Source organism: Myxocyprinus asiaticus, chromosome 22 (genome assembly GCF_019703515.2).
Source record: "Myxocyprinus asiaticus isolate MX2 ecotype Aquarium Trade chromosome 22, UBuf_Myxa_2, whole genome shotgun sequence".
NCBI lineage: Eukaryota > Metazoa > Chordata > Actinopteri > Cypriniformes > Catostomidae > Myxocyprinus > Myxocyprinus asiaticus.
The window spans coordinates 11063456-11081962 of NC_059365.1; the positions used below are offsets into that span (position 1 = coordinate 11063456).

Below are 18507 nucleotides of genomic sequence, written 5' to 3' on the forward strand. Positions count from 1 at the left end.
AAATTTTTTGTGGATGTATGAAGTCAATTCCCCTCAAGTTCACTCATGTGTCCCAAGCATGTGTAACCACATTCATCACATATGACCATGTTTCACTAAGTTTGACAACCAGAATATGTCCAAATACTTTTGTCTTCATTTTGAACAATAGTTATTGTTTAATCATTTTAAATGAAACAAGCACCTTTATGTGAAAGGTTTGCCTGAAAAGTGTACTTGTGCTCTCTTTGAAATAAATGCAATTTGGTTTGATATTTTGTTATCTAATGCAATTACATTTTTAAGTGTGACGCAAACAAAACGTTTTGTGCATCACCTGTGTTAGACTGAAAATTTTGTATAGGTTTTTAAAAACCTGGATTTGTAAAGTTATTGGTGTCAGTACAATGACTAAGTTAAATGTCTCCCTCCCTCTCTGCGTTCTTTCTTGCCTCTCTCTCTCTCTCTCTCTCTCTCTCTCTCTCTCTCTCTCTCTCTCTCTCTCAATCTCTCTGTGAGCATCTATGTCATGGTGCAGACTCTCTTGAATTTGTGTTTCACTTCATCTGTGTTCTGAAACCCCATGGGAATTTTTGACCTAGAAATAAAATTTGTGTGGGAGATTTTTTTTCTCCAATCTTTTGAAGAGCTGCACAATGTCTTGCATCCAACACATTGTGTGCATTTTGAAAAGATCCTCATCATTGTGTTGCATCAGAAGAGTAGACGGAGATGCATCGTTTAGGTCTATTTTAGAACGACTGAATAGCTGATGGGAAAAAATGAGTAATTCACCACACTTGAGAGGTAAAGAAAGAGAGAGACACACACACACTCACACAGAGAGAGAGAGAGAGAGAGAGAGAGAGAGAAAGAGAGTAGGGGTTAGAGAGTGAGAGATTTCTCAACCGTCACAGGTACACTCTGAGATCTATTTTTACTTCCAAAAGAGATTCCAAATCCATCACTTATTGCCATGGTTACTTGGTCTCTTTCATTTTATTTTGAGCTAAGCCGCTGCTCCATTTTGTGATTCCCAGAGTGCTTCCATACGGGGGAGCCCAGGTGGCCCTGCAGCACTGCCTGCATGGGAACAGGCTCGGGTCAGTTCAGAACTACCAGGGCTCGACTACTGCTGTCCTGACATGCCTGTCACACCCCCAGGGGATGTTACTAAAACAACCACTTTGCTATTTTTACTATTCACAATAAGTGTTTGTACTATTAAACTATTATTTAAAGCTAAGTGTGTAATTTCTGTGCCACTTGCATCACCAAGAGAAATGGCAAAAATAATGACTAACACAAAAAACACAAACTAAGATATTTTGAAGAATGAATGAGGTGGTTTTGTCCATACAACATAAGTCAATGGGGTCCAAAACTTTCAAGCTCCAAATAGCACATAAAGGCTGCATAAAAGTGATCTATAGTATTCTAAAGACATACATTTGCTTTGGGTGAGGAATAGATCAAAACTGAAGTGCTTATTCCCTATGTATAGTAAGCTAGGATATAGGAGAAAGTATTTACAAAAATAACACACTTCAGCTGTCTCAGTTTTGGACAACAGAGGTACATAATACATTCACTTTCAGAATGGAAACTTACGAGATGTAGCAAATCTTAGCCTTAACTTAGCTTTAAGTATGCATGAAATCAAAATTACCCCTGTTTATTTTGTTAATACATGTACATGTTCTTATTGGGCATGATTGCTCACTGGATGCATTTCCTAAGAATAAAAATGTTTGTCTTCATTAAAATGTAAAAGAAATTCTCGTTGAATGTTGTGCTGCATTCAGAAGTAAATTAAGAGGCAAATGCCTTTTTATGTTGACTTTAAATTATTTTATTTTAGCACATGATCTCCAGAGAGTAAATATAAAGACATCATGTCCGCTGTGGTTATGGACAATGACATACGACAACCACCAGCGTTGTTTTTATTTAGGTCCTTTAAAAGAGCTTTTTTCTCTTTATAGCACTGTTTTTCATGTTTTCTTTTCATACCCATGAATAAGCAATTGAATTTCAAATGGTTCTCAGCATTTAGACAATCCCTCATTCCATTGGCTCCACAAGGAGATCTGCTGTCTGAAAGCAACAAAATCATTACCCTAATCTAATACTTCACAAGCTTTTAAATTGTACAGTGTTGCAAATGCGTACAATGTACATGTTTCCCTTCCATACTCGATTTGAATGAAGTGTGGTGCTTTCCTCCAACGGTTATGATTGATTAGTTCCTATTCAGCCCCACAGGGAGAAAGAGTTTTATAATGTTCACACACATAGTTGAAATCCCTTTGATTAAAAGAACTCAGGGTAGAACATTCCATGTTGTCTGTTTAATTCACTCCAAGTGAGAATTTTCTCTGTTGTAGAATATATTAGAAAATAGGTAGTTAGTTCTCCTGTTCACATGATCATACAATAAACTAGATTTTGAGTGGTGCTTGTCCACGCAAAAACTGCCTCCACGATGCTAGTTGCTAGGGCGTTCTGGGTGTTTGCTAAGGTGTTGCTTACTGGTCCAAGTCAAAAGAGCCCACCCCAGGTTTTATGATATTTTGACATGGTTCGGGTCCCTCCTTCAATGTCAGTTAATGGGATTTTTACACCTGGTTTATAGTCCACAAGGTGAAAATCATAAGTCTGATCATTTAGAATGATAATAGGACACCCCTCCTCAAATATCTGCATGATACAAGGATAATTCATTTGTGCAAACAGGATAAATTATGTTCTGAATATAAAAGCCAAATTTTTCTTTATCAAAATGGGTTTAATCAAAATCGAAATGTGCATGTGATTACTTTTGAGATACCACTGCCAGGTTGCCCATTGCATTGCCATGCATGACCAGTACACAGATATCAGACATCTGACGTGGCATGCAGGTCTACTACACTTCATTCATGGTATTTGTAACAAAAACTTGAGTAGGATGCACAGTATCTCACTTCTGGTGGTGAGTCACACTGACCTTGCATAATGTTTAGTACAGTGCATTCACCTTTCCCCACATATGTTTTTTTGTCATGCTTCTCAAAGAGCAAACATGACAAAACATCTTGTATGCAACGTCACTCAACTCTTTTTCTTGACTGTCGCATGCATCTTGAAATTACAGGAATGTTGTTCTATCCCATGCCATTTAACTGAGAGGAATATTGCTGTAAAATAAAGAAGACACTTTGTAAACCTCACAAAAGCCTTTGAATGCACTTTCTTCACTGCCACTCCTTACAAGTGCCATGAACATCAAATATTGAAATCTCTTACTTATGATCAGGGTTTGGAGGGTTACTTTTAAAATCTATTCCACTCCAGATTACAGAACTTGTAACATATTTAGTCAGTAACGTAATCTAAATAATTTAGATTACTTCAGCAATGGCAGATTTCTTCACTTGTTTTAACTATAAACAAGTTAAAAACAACTGTAAAAATCTGCCAGTACAGTAAGACAAAATACACTTATATTAAAAATACATTCTCTGAAATATCTTAAGAAGTGTTGCTTCTAAACAAGATAAAGTCAATTTATCTAGTTGTTTTAAGGATTTTTAGACACAAAAAGATAAACAATAATACAGAAATTCTAATCCAGAATAAGATTTTTTCATACATTTTTGTCCAAATATCAAATGTCTTGGATTAACGTGGATTTTCTTGATAGAAAAACTATAATCGTGCCTGGTAACAGATGCATGTAAAAGGGCTAGAAATAGCATTTTAACTTAGCCTAAAGCTAAGTGTTCACATGACAGATTACAAAAGGTTAACTATTTCTGCTGCTCAATCTTACTTGAAAACAAAACCCCACAGAATGTACACAACGACATCTTTTTCTGATTGTTTGTGGATTTTGTCTGTTAAGCTCCCAAAGGGAAAGCTCCACAGTGATGTCATATCCAACTTTTTTTCTTCATTCTTTGCTCAGAGCCAATAGTTCGAAAGAGCTGAGCATCGACATACTGTTTGTGAACATTCAGAAAGCAGCCATGGGGGAGGCATTTAGAGGTACATTTAAAGGTGTAGTAAGTCATTTTAAATCCAATACATTTTGTCAAATTCTGCAAATATCTCTTCACTGTCCTCTAGCTGTCCGTTCTGTGTGTGCGCTGAAAAACAAATCAGGTGTTTGTACACAGCCCTGACTCTGTAAATGGGAAAATAAACAAAGTGGATGGGACTGATCCACACAAAACTATTGTGTGTGCATGAATTTGGGGGTGGAGCTTCTGAAGGAGCACTGAAGGGAGGGGTGTGTTTGTTTGGCTGTTGAATTCAAATATCAAAAGTCTTTCTCAGGAAATCACTTAGTCCACCTTCAAATATGAGGACACTCAAGACTACATGTAAAACATAAACTAATATGACATTAAAATGTGTTAACAATTACGTCATACCTCATTCTATGTGTAGAATTCACACAAGATCAGTAAAAGTAGATGTTTTAACCTCTTGATGATGATTTAAAGTAATATACTATATGTGCAGTAGATTATGTGTAATTTGTTATGTTTACATTCTGCATTCGAGGCACTGATGCGCTAACACACTATACGCGGCCATAATATTTGACTTTGTCATTGTAATTTATGATGATTGTAAAAAATACAGCAAATTTGGTTGAATAAAAGAGTGTTAATGGACAAAAGAATGATAATAAGAGGGGGCCTGGGTAGCTCAGCGAGTATTGACGCTCACTACCACCCCTGGAGTTGTGAGTTCAAATCCAGGGCGTGCTGAGTGACTCCAGCCAGGTCTCCTAAGCAACCAAATTGGCCTGGTTGCTAGTGAGGGTACAGTCACATGGGGTAACCTCCTCGTAGTTGCTATAATGTGGTTCGCTCTTGGTGGGGCGTGTGGTGAGTTGTGCGTGGATGCCACAGAGAATAGCGTGAAGCCTCCACACGCGCTATGTCTCCACGGTAACGTGCTCAACAAGCCCTGTGATAAGATACGCGGATTGACGGTCTCAGACACGGAGGCAACTGAGATTTGTCCTCCTCCACCCGGATTGAGGCGAGTCACTACGCCACCACGAGGACTTAGTGCGCATTGGGAACTGGGCATTCCAAATTGGGGAGAAAAGGGGAGAAAAAAAATTAAAAAAGAATGATAATAAAAGAGGCATATCTCACTTTGGACAGATGGCTTTCGGCTGCAGATGGCACATGAGTGAAGCAGCATATCAAACAACAGTGTAAATGGGCGCTTAAGAGTATTTAAGTAGATTTGATTCAATTGCATTATATGTTCTTGGAAAATGTCTCTACTTGAATGATTGTACAGATGTAGGTAAGTTTGCATCAGCTCCCTAATAATTCTGCACACCGGTGTGCAAGAAATGATTTTGACTGACTGAACAGCAGTGGCGGACAGCAGACCACCGCAGCCCCCCCCCCCAACAAATTTTGGGCCAGTTTCTATGTAAAATCCTAGGCCGAATTTTCTTCCCAGTACGCCCCTACTGAACAGTGTAACCGGTCACACAATAACGTGGACAAATGGCAGTAAGAAGGTGTTTAGCAGCTGTTTCAAAGGTTTCCTAAAAGTTTGCACTGGTAAGCTGTTAAGAACCACCTAAACAAACTTAAAAACACATTTGTTTTGGCCGGATTTTGTTCGAAATTATGTCTCACCCATTCGTTCGTTGATTTTTTATGAAGTATGCTTGGGCCTTTATACATATTAGGAAAGTGTTTCACCTCTGCTTAAACGCTCCTCGGATTGCATCATGCTGAATAGACTAAATGTTAAATGAAACAAATGAAATTAAAATGCAAAGTAATCTATTCAGTAATCAAAATACTTTTTGAATGTAATTGTATTCTGATTACTAACAATTTTGTATATAATTGTAAGTGTAGTGGAATACAGTTACTAATATTTAGTTTTTAATATACGTAATCCCATTACATATATTCCATTAATCCCCAAGCCAACAGTTTAAGACATTGTTGAGATCTCCTTTGAGAAGCAGGAGTATAAGCAAAAGTCTCCATTTAATCTCATGACAATTTATTGCTATTGATAATTTCTTGTAGCTCAAGTGGTAGAGCGTGGCAATGCTAGCAACACCAAGGTAATGGGTTTGATTCCCAGGGAACACACATACTAATAAAATGAATGCACAGTAAGTCACTTTGGATAAATGTATGCTATTGCATTAATATAAATGTAGTTTTTATATTAAATAGATCTTATTTGGCATGTTTCTTTGCTATAAGTATACATACTGTAACCCAGACATTAGTGCCAGTGATAGGATGAGAACTTCCTGAAAGACATTGATTATGATTGATAATGATGAACTGTTATTCTAAACTGCCCGCTGTGTATGTTCATATTTTATGCAAACAAATTCTTCAGGCACTGTTACTTTAAAGAGAGTTTCATTTTAAAGAGGCTGTCTGTGGATTAGTCAAAATTCAGTGTGCAGTTGTATGCTGCAAAATGGTAAGAGGTGTTGTTTCTCGTTCAAAGATAGATACAGTATTCGCGAGCAGGTGTTTGTCTCACACATCATCATTTTTTCACACGCACACATTTTGACTGACAATTAAATGCCAGAAATAGACGTTTTGCTAATTACAGACTGCAAATAGTCATGAGATTTATCCCACACCATTATCTGAAACAGACATCAGGCACTTCATTCAGAGAAATGCTTGCTTGGCAGAAAGCAACATTATTCTTGTCTGATTTTTTGTGATTTTGTCTGATTTACATGAAATTAATTGTTTTCAATATGTGGTGTCTTTTGGTTGTCTTGAAGTAGGCTAAAATGAGGTTTTTATGGCAGTAATTTGGCTGACATTGGGGAATAAATGTCAACCAAATAAATTATGTAAATTAACCATGGACAAAACTTGAATCTCATGAAACCTTTCAAAAACATGTCCACGTCAGAAAGAGAAAATATATTACATTTTGCTTCAAGAAAATGAAGCCGATTTGTAACTGGGTGGTAAAAATAATAAAAAATGTAAAAGTGAAATCCTGATGGTAAAAGTGCTTTATTTTTTTCAATGTTATTTGCTTTTCAAATGTTTTTGTTCTATTGTATTTCATGTTTTCTTTGTGTTAAATTTGGTTTATATAATGTAAGTTTGATTAGAATTGTATGATTGTATGAACATTCATAGTTAGTCACTAGGTGGCACTGTGCACTGAAACCATTTAAGATCTCTGTTTGCGCTTGCGTATTCACTCTCTCTTCCTCTATCGCATTGAGTGAATTGGAGACGCGGTGGCCTGGTGCTCTGTTTGTAAGTGTGTGTAAATTATGACAACGTCAATGGTTCCACATGGCTCGGTTGTTGAAACCCTTCAGTGTACCACATTTCCACTGCCGTATTGTTTTGTGCATTGTTTTGCGTATTGTTTTATGTAAATTTAATTATCTATTTGCCAATGTCAGATGTGTTGTTGGACATAATTTATTTCTAATAGCTCCTTATCAGGGTCTAGGCCCTTGATGTCGTCCTCTCTGTGAACTCTGTTGGAAGTTGAGACAACATCATAAAATTGCCAAACATTTTAAAGCAACTACGATAAAAATAAAGAACCCCTAAATAATTTGCTCAGTCCCGTGTGTCCATATTTTTAGTAGGGAAATGTACGAATAATCGATTAATCGAGTACTCATGTAGCTTTAAATATTCGACAAGTAAAAAACACGTCCGATCCTAATGGAGCGTGCCACATTGAAACAGCCAATCTGGATGGAGAGACCAACCTCAAAAAATATTGCAATTTGACTAAACAGAACCTGTCGTTCTAAATTTCAAGTAATTGATTAATCGGGGGTTTTTTTATGTATTAGAGTACTCGACTACAAAATGACTCGAAATGCCCATTACTAATTTTAGCCGATTTTTTACCATTAAGAATTCTTTCATTTTGAGATTATTTTCATGCCAAATACACTGGGGCCAAAAGTTTGGAATAATGTATAGATTACCTGCTCAACACCAGTTTCATGTACAACAGTAAAGAGAAGACTCAGGTGTTCAGGCCTTATGGGAAGAGTTGCAAAGAAAAAGACACTTTTGAAACAGAAAAACAAAAAGGAAAGGTTAGAGTGGGCAAACAAACACAGACATTAGACAACAGATAATTGGAAAAGAGTGTTATGGATCTTAACCCCATTGAGCATTTGTGGGATCAGCTAGACTGTAAGGTGCGTGAGAAGTGCTCGACAAGACAGCCACATCTATGGCAAGTGCTACAGGAAGCGTGGGGTGAAATGTCACCTGAGTATCTGGACAAACTGACAGCTAGAATGCCAAGGATCTGCAAAGCTGTCATTGCTGCACATGGAGGATTTTTTGATGAGAACTCTTTGAAGTAGTTTAAGAAGTTCTGAACATTTTTTTCAAATTGTAATAGTAATTTTTCATGTTATTAATGTCCTGATTATACATTGTGACCAGCTGAATGCCACTTTGGTGAATAAAAGTACCAATTTCTTTCCATAAGAGCAAAATCCGTAAATTATTCCAACTTTTGGCCGCCAGTGTAAGTATTAAATAATTTTGCATGCAAATCTCTTTCTCATTACTGTAATGCGAAAAAATATATAATATATTTTAAATTTAAATGTATTTATAGCATTAATTATTATGGTAGTATTTATTGTTATGCCTTTAACATATGCTGATTAAAAAGACATTGCATTACAGTATTTTTTTTCTAATGAGAATCACCTTTGGGAATAATGGAAATTTGGGGGAAATGTGTGTAACTGTCATTAAAATAATGTCACAATACAACAAATCTTAATGGATCTAAAAATGGGCTTTATATATTTAAATATAATTTCTAATTTTTTTCTTTTGATTTTGGGGTGAAATGTGACTTGGACATGTTTTTGTGAGATTCAACAATAGCCTTTTTTTATATACATCTGGCTTGCAAGAGCTTTAAATGTTTTGTCAGAATGCTTTTGTCCAGCTTGACAGATATTTTTAAGAGAATATCTGAGCTCCACCCAAAAGCTGTGTTTAAAATGACTCCTCTGTTGCATGTAAAGCTTTTTGTGTTAGATGATGATGCTGTGAACCAACCCAACCCTGCTAAGCGTGTAAAACAGCATACCTGGCATGTAAACTACAGCTACAGGAATCTTTTCCTGTTCGGTCTTTGTTGCTGACATTAACACATACCAAAACCGAAGATGCAAAGTCACATTTTATTGTACAATCATGTAGCAACATACTTTCCAGACATCTTACGATACAAAATGTTCACATTTGAGATTTTACATTGTTAAAACCTGTAGATCTGGATGCCAGGCAAAATTATTTACTGATTTATGACAGTGACAGAGTTTATAGAATTTATATATATATATATATATATATATATATATATATATATATATATATATATATATAACATACATCAGAATACTAAAATTGCCCTTAAAAAAGTTGAACAATACAAACATTATTCAAGATTCTACATTATTTAGGTCACTAATCAAAAGCAAATTTGTAACTTTGAACATGATAAGTCAGTTCACATTTCCTTGCTTCCATTATAAGACACAAGGTGCACTTTGGAACATTTGTGGGGAACATGGGTCATCACATTTTGCACAAACTTGTGGAGTCCATGTCAGATTAAGTGCATGCTGTCATTAAAGATAAAGGGGGACATACTAAGCAATTCTGAAATGCAATGCAACTTTTCTCTCAAATTGTTATGCTGATAATATCATTTATAATGAAAAACAAATGTATTAAATAAAAAAAATTGCAAAACAGAAGCATTTTCCCTGGTGATCTCATACTTCTGGACCCCATTTGCTCAGAGAATTTTAGTCAGAGATAGATGTGTCCTGGATTTCGTCTCATCTTACCACTTAATCATTAATTTCTCATCCATATACATGTCTAAATGTATTCTTGCCAATAATTAATGTGTCCAAATGTGTCTGTGCATTTATGTGTACTAGACAGATCAGCCACAATGCATCGGATGAGGTCTATATGGGGTATTAATTCTCGCCTTCTCCCAGGAAACAGATGTGCTTCGTGAAGAGAAGATGGAAAGATGTCCGGGTGGGTGATTTTGTGCGAGTGCTCTCTAACGAGATCATCCCTGCTGACATTCTGCTTCTGCACACGTCCGATCCTAATGGAGTGTGCCACATTGAAACAGCCAATCTGGATGGAGAGACCAACCTCAAGCAGAGGAAAGTGGTACCAGGCTTTTCCACTCTGGTAAGGACGCTACCATTCTGTGCTGAGGACAAAAAAATTAAACCTGTGATGAAAATCTTCAATTTAATATTTTAGTTTGAGATTTTACTTTTAAAAACAGTGGTACTGATTTATTATTATTTTGTTTTTAAATTTCCGACAAGTTCTTTAGTATCGTTTTAGAGTCTTTACTCACTCAGGTTTTGCAGTTCATAAAACAAAGTTCTCTAAGTGTTGATTGATGATCGTGCTAGAGCAGATTTCCTGTAATATGTCATTAAGAGCAGGAAAGTCAGAGTGTGTTTGTGTAATAGATATACATATAGATATAGATATTGTGTAATAGATATAGAAACTCCCAAACTCTTATATACCTTTCATACAATCCTGAGTGACACCTGAAACACTGCTCTCTCTCTCTCTCTCTCTCTCTCTCTCTCTCTCTCTCTCTCTCTCTCTCTCTCTCTCTCCCTTTGAACACGTACAGGTAAGACTGTTGATGATGTTTGTTTTTCCTATTATCTCATGGCTGATCACATGTAGTTTTAACAGCAGTTCTTGCTGAACAACCCTTGCAAATTGTTACAAATCACTCCATAATTTCAACAGTGAGGATGTAAATCCAGGCAAAAAAACAGCACTGTCATGTTGTTTTTGTGTTTCAGGGTGAACCATTTCAACCTCAGACATTTGACAGTACTGTAGTATGTGAAAACCCCAACAACAACCTTAACCTGTTTAAAGGTTATGTGTGAGTATCCTAAACACTCGATTTCATGCACGACCAACCACAGTACATCTCTACTATACCATACTATACTATACTGTAGCCAGTGCTGAGTAGATTTCTTTTGAATTGTAATCTGGTAAGTATTACAAATTACATGACTAAAATTATAGTCAGTAACATAATCTCTTGGATTACATTTTAAAGTAATCTAATCTGATTGCTTTTGGAGCACTTTTGACCTAATTCTTATTTATTTGTTGTCACATGCATTTGAGTAAACTTGTACCATTTTGACATAATGTTGCTTTCCGGTAAATGCATTAAAAGAAAATATACTTAATGATTCAAAATATGAGAAATGATCTAATTTTGTTTGTGTGTGTTTTACTCGCTACATTGTGTTTCTAAGTGAAATAAAAAAGGCACTTAAAATGTTCCTCCTCTGACAATTTTGTCATTACAAACGCCATCCATGTGTGTTAACAGATTAGACCAATTGTATTTGTAAACAAATATTATTTAAAAAATCTCAAAAATTGTTGCAAAAGCACATTAATGTACATTTTTGGAGCCGAGTACAAAAGCAATTAGTGAAACTAAAACTAACTTTACCACACTAATGAGTGGACAAAGAAACACAGACATAGGACAACAGATAATTGGAAAAGAGTGTAATGGATCTTAACCCCATTGAGTTTTGTGGGATCAGCTAGACTGTAAGGTGCATGAGAAGTGCTCGACAAGACAGCCACATCTATGGCAAGTGCTACAGGAAGTGTGGGGTGAAATGTCACCTGAGTATCTGGACAATCTGACAGCTAGAATGCCAAGGATCTGTAAAGCTGTCATTGCTGCACGTGGAGGATTTTTGATGAGAACTCTTTGAAGTAGTTTAAGAAGTTCTGAACATTTTTTTCAAATTGTAATAGTAATTGTTCATGTTATTAATGTCCTGATTATACATTGTGATCAGTTGAATGCCACTTTGGTGAATAAAAGTACCAATTTAATCGGTTCGGCATTTATGTATGGGTTACCACTCCATGTTCAGTGTAATTATGGCTGGAGGCTAGTATCAGGTCTGTAAGTACAATTCCACCCCAATCCAAAAACACTCCAAGAGTTACTGAAACATATAACAGCTGTAGGCTGATATAGAATGAAGAATTAGAGGGATTAATAAATTAATATGTAATCATGTAATCCATAAAAAGTATCTCTAATCTGATTACGAATATTTCAAAATGTAATTTAATCTAATTACAAGTATTTGGTTTTTGTAATCTGATTACATAATCCAGATTACATGTAATCTGTTACTGCCCAGCACTGACTGCAGCAATAATAAGAGTAGTATGGCTATTCCAAACATATACAAAGTCTTCCCACACATCCAGAGCATGCAGAAGGGTAAAAAAATAAAATATGATTTAGCCCCATTGTTAACTAGGTTACCACACTATTGAGAGATGTCTCTGATGTTCCCAAGTATTATAAAGCTCCTCCATTTAAAGATAAGACCGTTACTCACGTGGCACATGCAGAGGTACTCTAATTAGTCTGGGTGACTAAGGAAGATGCTGTGCTTGATGTCACAGGGAGAGGCCTGATATGACGAGAACGGGATTTGGCATTGATAGTCTTCTGCTGCGTGGGTGCACTGTGAGAAATACTGACGATGCAGCTGGAATAGTGGTGTATGCAGGTATATACAGTGCATTTTATGGTTAAACTTTATATAACTGTTTATATTACTGTGTTTGCAAATGAAAGTAGGGTTCAAATGTAATTATTTAATGTCATATGTAATTTGTTATTATTAAATTATACTTTTATTAATTATTTAATAATCCTCCTGAGACCCAGACGTGACTGCTATGTGCATTTTCCATTCCCCTTTTTGATTTGTAAGTAGCAACCCCTAAGAAGCATGCAAAACAAATTTCTTTTTAGACCAAATAATTGATGTCAACATATGTGGACAGTCAGACTAAGTTGTGAAATGTTAAATAATACCAAGCTATAGAAGTCAGATTTTTTATTTTTTATTTTTTTGTCAAATTGTTTATTATGCGTCCAGGAGTGTTAGTTATTCATGTTTTTGAGATGTGATAGAGTATTACATCAGAAATTAACATAATTAATTCTGATTCAAAGTAATGGGCAGCATCATCCAATCACTGCCAACCGTGTTAAAAAAAGTTTGCATAATAAATTCTGAATCTATGTACTGATTATCATTGTCCCATGTCTGCCAAACATGTTGAGTGGTCCAAACATCATCTGCAGCCTGAAACTGAACTTTTGATTAGATGCTAACATCTGTGAATGCACTTGGCTACTCCCTTGCTCCCTGTCTGTCTGCACTAGTCTCAGAACAGTTTGAAATGCACCTTATTTTCATCCTAGCTCTGTATACAGCCTCCGAAAGCAACGTTTTCCAGATTTTGAATGCTTCCATTGATTCTCAGTGTGATAATGCACAGTGAATATAGGATATTTAAGGAAAATGAGCCTGTAGTCCGAATATCTGGTCATTGGTTTTAACAACCATTTCACGATAAATCGATGAAAGTTTTAAAATGGCATATCGGATTAAATTAGAGACGCTACTCTTTTGACTCAAACGGGTTTTAATGTAAAAACGTAATGAGGTTTCTTACCAGATGTAGTTTTGTTGCTGTTTCTCCCAGAGACAAACTCAACTGAGATCAGTACCATGTTGTTTTGTCACATGACTTGGTGCGTCGAATGTTTAAGTCTTTAATGACAGCCTAGAGTCTCCTGAACTGAGATAAATTGGTTTAAATTTAATTGAATTATGCATAGCCTATAACAAAGCCAAAGCGTAATGTCCATGCATGTGGACGCTGGGTCTCAGGAGGTTAAATGATAATAATGACACTTCTTATATAATTATTTAATGTCATATGTCATTAGTAATTATTTTATTATACTTTTATTAATTATTTAATTAAATAATAATAATTACACTTCTTATGTAATTATTTAATTATTTAACACTTTTACTGTTACTTATCCTTGGGATTAAGTTTTTGAATAAATCCTAAACTTCGAGTATAAAACTTCGGTGCATCAGCACTGTTTCTGCTATGGGCATGAATTATGCAGCTTGTTGAAGAGAGGTGTGTTGTAACTTTTATAAGCACATTCGATTTTTTTATGATTTTACCATATTATGGTAATTACATTACGATAATATTTAATTTAATCATATTTAATTATTATAATATGATAGGTTATTATTATTAATATTATCATTGTTATTACATGCTATACATATTTTCCATTCACTGTAAACCTTTTGAAGTTTTCACATATTTCATATGTGAGCCTTTTTTTTATATATATAAATCACAGCATTTGGCAAGTGCTGGTGTACATTTTCATAAATCACCCTCACTCTCATTTGTAATTATAAAGCATTTAATATAATACATATAATGTATTTTTATCTGGTTATAAATCTTTAACACCCCATTTCCATTGCCAGAGATGCAACAAACAAGAACGCTCCCCCATTATTATCAATGAAGCTGTCTACGATGCAAGCAAGATTATTTGATTATAATGGAGGCATTTTAGTTTGTTCCATTTCATCACTCACTGGCAGTGTACTTTTGTCATGAAGATGGCAGTTCAGACTCTCTTGAGCTGTTGTTTTTTATCTCGATAAATTATACACATGACACTGCTTGTAGAAGGCCATTGCTATTTTACAGATGTTGTTGTTTTTAGATTGTAATATATTCATTGCAGGACACGGGACCAAATCCATGTTAAACAACAACGGCCCCAGGTATAAACGAAGCAAGATCGAGAGGAAAATGAACACAGATGTACTGTTCTGCGTGGTTCTTCTATTTTTCATGTGTCTCATCGGTGCCCTGGGTACAGTATGGGGAACATTCCCCACGCAAGTTCAAAATACACTACACACTGAGAACACACAGAGCAGAAAGTACCACTGATTCTTGAGTGCTAAATAAACTTTTGTCCCATGTCTGAAAAATCAGTGTAACATCAAACTACAAGCTCCAAAATGACACTTTAACTCCACACTCAAAGCTTCAGTCTATATTCTCTCCATCTGAGATCCTATAGTATGCGGGCTGATCTTACAGCAGTCTACAGAGATAAAGAATAAAGTGCTGTTATGACCTCACACAATTCTCTAGTTTCCTTTTTGTTCTGTAAGGCATAAGCCAAAGAAGGACACTAGAGATACCCAGAATAGCTCACTCATACTCTAGTCTCTTATGAATGCTATGATTAATCTCTCTTTCTCTTTCTCTCTCTCTCTCTTGCTCTCTCTCTCTCTCTGGTTCAAGCTCAATGAAGCTTTATTGGGATATCTGTATTAAAATACAGTTCAGCCAAAAGCAATGTCATTTATGAATTAAACTGCAGAAATAATAAAATATGACTGTCTCTCTCTCTCTCTGTGTTTCTCAGGTCATGCTATCTGGTTGGAAACATTTACCACCATTCCCCCCTACATCGTCCCTTACAGTAATGGAAATTACACTCCTTCAGTACTAGCAGGATTTTACATGTTTTTCACCATGATCATCTTACTGCAGGTACACATTCTGTGAGAAATATGTCACATAGTGAACATGTTACAAGAATGTTCTGGGTTCAATCCAATATAAGTTTTATTGACAGCATCTGATTATTCAAAAATAGTCTAAATAATTTCAAAATAATCCCATGTACTGTACACTAATTCACTTACAATTGAAGTCTATGAAACAAGGAATTCCAGAGAGTTTAAAAGCATTTAAAAAAAAAAAAATGTGTTATGTACTATGTAAAGTTGTCTAAACTGGTAATAGTTTACAGTAAGGTTCCATTCGTTAACCTTAGTTAATGCATAGGTGTCATAAAATAACAATGAACAATATAGTTTTTTTTTTACAGCATATATTTATTTTTAATGTTACTTAATAAAAATAATTTTTTCATTGTTTGTTCATATTAGTTCATAGTGCATTAACTAATGTTAACATATATAACTTTTGATTATAAAAATGTATTACTATATAATTAATAAATGCTGTAAAAGTATTGTTTGTTGTTCATGTTAACTAATGTTGTTAACTAATGTTAACACATTGAACTTTGTTGTAAAGTGTTACCTCTAAATTGTCCTTTTAGCTGTAAGTCTACAGTTCTAGGTGGATGAACCTTTTTGGTATTCTTGCACATATAGTGTGAAAGTTAGAGTGTTTGTATGCTTTACATGGCTATTAGAGTTGAAACATGGGATATAACTTTGCACAGACAAGTTACAGTCTTGTGACTTTACTGTACTTTCAATTTAAAAAAAATTGAATAAGTATTTTAATAATTATCCACGGTCCAATGCCTTACCATATAGACTTCAGTTGTAATTGTTTAAATTAATAAACACAATTCCTATTTTTTTTATTTTTTTTTTTTATAATTCACAAGTTAACTGGTTCATATAGTCACAGAGCACATTAAGGTAAACAGATCTGGTGTGCAGTCCATAATGGAGGGGCTCGAGCACAGGATTGGACTTGAGCTCTAAAAACCCCCCTTGTCCCAGACTATCTGACTAAAGCAAGAAATAGAAAGACAGTTTGAATAATAATTGGTATAGGTGTTTTAAAGTATGCTGGAAGAATCGCCACTGGTGTAAAGGAAGCAGCTGCTCATATGTCCTTGGGATATGATTGGCAGGCCTAGATGTAAAAGCTCCTCCGAACTTATGTTTGAAACATCATTTTGAGGGACAACATTCCACTGAACATTTCATTATATGTATTGTTACGACCTCCCCTGTCTAGGGTAGAGGAGGAGGAACAGTTATAAATAAAAGTTAAGGAAACTAAATAATTTAAACGAATAAACGTCCATTCCAACATTCCATTATATGTTTATGAGTGTAATGATTGAGATTGCTCAGTTTAACCTATTGTAACACTCAACTTTCTCTCCAGGTAATGATTCCTGTGTCGTTGTATGTGTCCATTGAGCTGGTCAAGATGGGGCAGGTCTTCTTCATCACTCAGGATGTTGAACTTTACGATGAGGAGCTGGACAGCCGAGTCCAGTGTCGTGCTCTGAACATCACAGAGGACCTGGGACAGATCCAATACGTCTTCTCAGATAAGACGGGGACTCTCACAGAAAACAAGATGGTCTTCCGTCGCTGCACCATCATGGGGACTGAATACTGTCATGATGAGAATGGTGCGTTTCGAGCATGTATCTCTATGTTCTGCTCTTCTAAAATATTTTTATATAAATTATAAATATTATTATATTTTTTTGTTTAATATTTTAATATCATTAATAGTGGTGCTTGCTAAGGCAAAAATCACTATATTGCTTATACTTTAGGTTAGGGATTTGAACAAACCTCTAACAATCATTATTAAACTTTAAACTTCTGTGGAACACAAAGAAGATGTTAGGCAGAATGACAGCCTGAATCACCATTCGCTTTTTTGTTCAGGACAACATGAGTGCAAATTGTGACAGAATTTTCATTAATGCATGAACTTACCCTTTAAGGAATAATAAAGAAAGTTTTTATTTTTGGCATTCTTCAGCTGCGCGCTTGGCGGTTCTCAGTGAGGCAAACGTGGAGGAGGAGGAGGTCACCATCTACCAGCAGACGAAGCTTCCACCACTGTTCCCTGTGGATGAATTACAGGACAGCTACACAGGAGACAAAAATCACAGCAACACTCAAGCTACAGCTGTCACTCGTCGCATATCAAATGTCACAGCGGGTGCTCAAGGTGACATGGCCTTCAGCAGTGCTCTGGTGAGTTCACAGACAAGGAATTGTTGATTTATTGTGTTTCAGGGTGAAGATTAGGGGTTAAGGTAAGGAATAGTTCACCTTAAAATGAAAATTCTCTCATTATTTACTCACCCTCATGCCATCCCAGATGTGTATGACTTTCTTTCTTCTGTTGAACACAAACAAAGACTTTTAGAAGAATATCTCAGCTCTGTAGGTCCTTTCAATGCAAATGATTGGTGACCAAAGCTTTGATGCTCCAAAAAGCAAATAAAGACAGCATGAAAGTAATCCATATGACTCCAGTGTTTTAATCCATGTCTTCTAAAGCGATCCAACCGGTTTTTGGGTGAGAACAGAACAAAATATAACTCCTTTCTTACTGTACATCTTGTCATTGCAATCTCCTTGGTGCATATGATTTCAAGCTCGATTACACTTCTTAGCACCATCTAGCACGAGGATGTGTAATCAAGCTTGAAATCATGATCGTGCCTAGAGACTGCAATGGCAAGATGTTCCGTGAAAAGGAGTTATAATTTGGTCTGTTCTCACCCAGAACCGATTTCTTCTGTAGAAGAAAAAAGTCATACACATCTGGGATGACATGAGGGTGAGTAAATGATGAGAGAATTTTCATTATTGGGTAAACTATTCCTTTAAGCTTTCTTAAAATGTTTATAAAAAAATTAAAAATTAAAACAACATTTCAGTAGATAGGCCCTCTTTGCTTGTCAATCCTTTCTTTAGCGAATCAACCTACACCCGAG

General features: G+C 35.7%; 1 protein-coding gene across 1 annotated transcript in view; it reads left to right on the forward strand.

Moving 5' to 3' along the window:
* atp10b (ATPase phospholipid transporting 10B) overlaps positions 1–18507 on the forward strand; it is a 41176-nt gene that overhangs the window by 1772 nt on the left and 20897 nt on the right. The window contains exons 2-8 of the mRNA XM_051650177.1: positions 10022–10226; positions 10871–10956; positions 12534–12640; positions 14716–14847; positions 15412–15539; positions 16926–17178; positions 17541–17758. Coding sequence (XP_051506137.1) covers positions 10022–10226; positions 10871–10956; positions 12534–12640; positions 14716–14847; positions 15412–15539; positions 16926–17178; positions 17541–17758 — 1129 coding nt within the window. The remainder of the gene's footprint in view (positions 1–10021; positions 10227–10870; positions 10957–12533; positions 12641–14715; positions 14848–15411; positions 15540–16925; positions 17179–17540; positions 17759–18507) is intronic.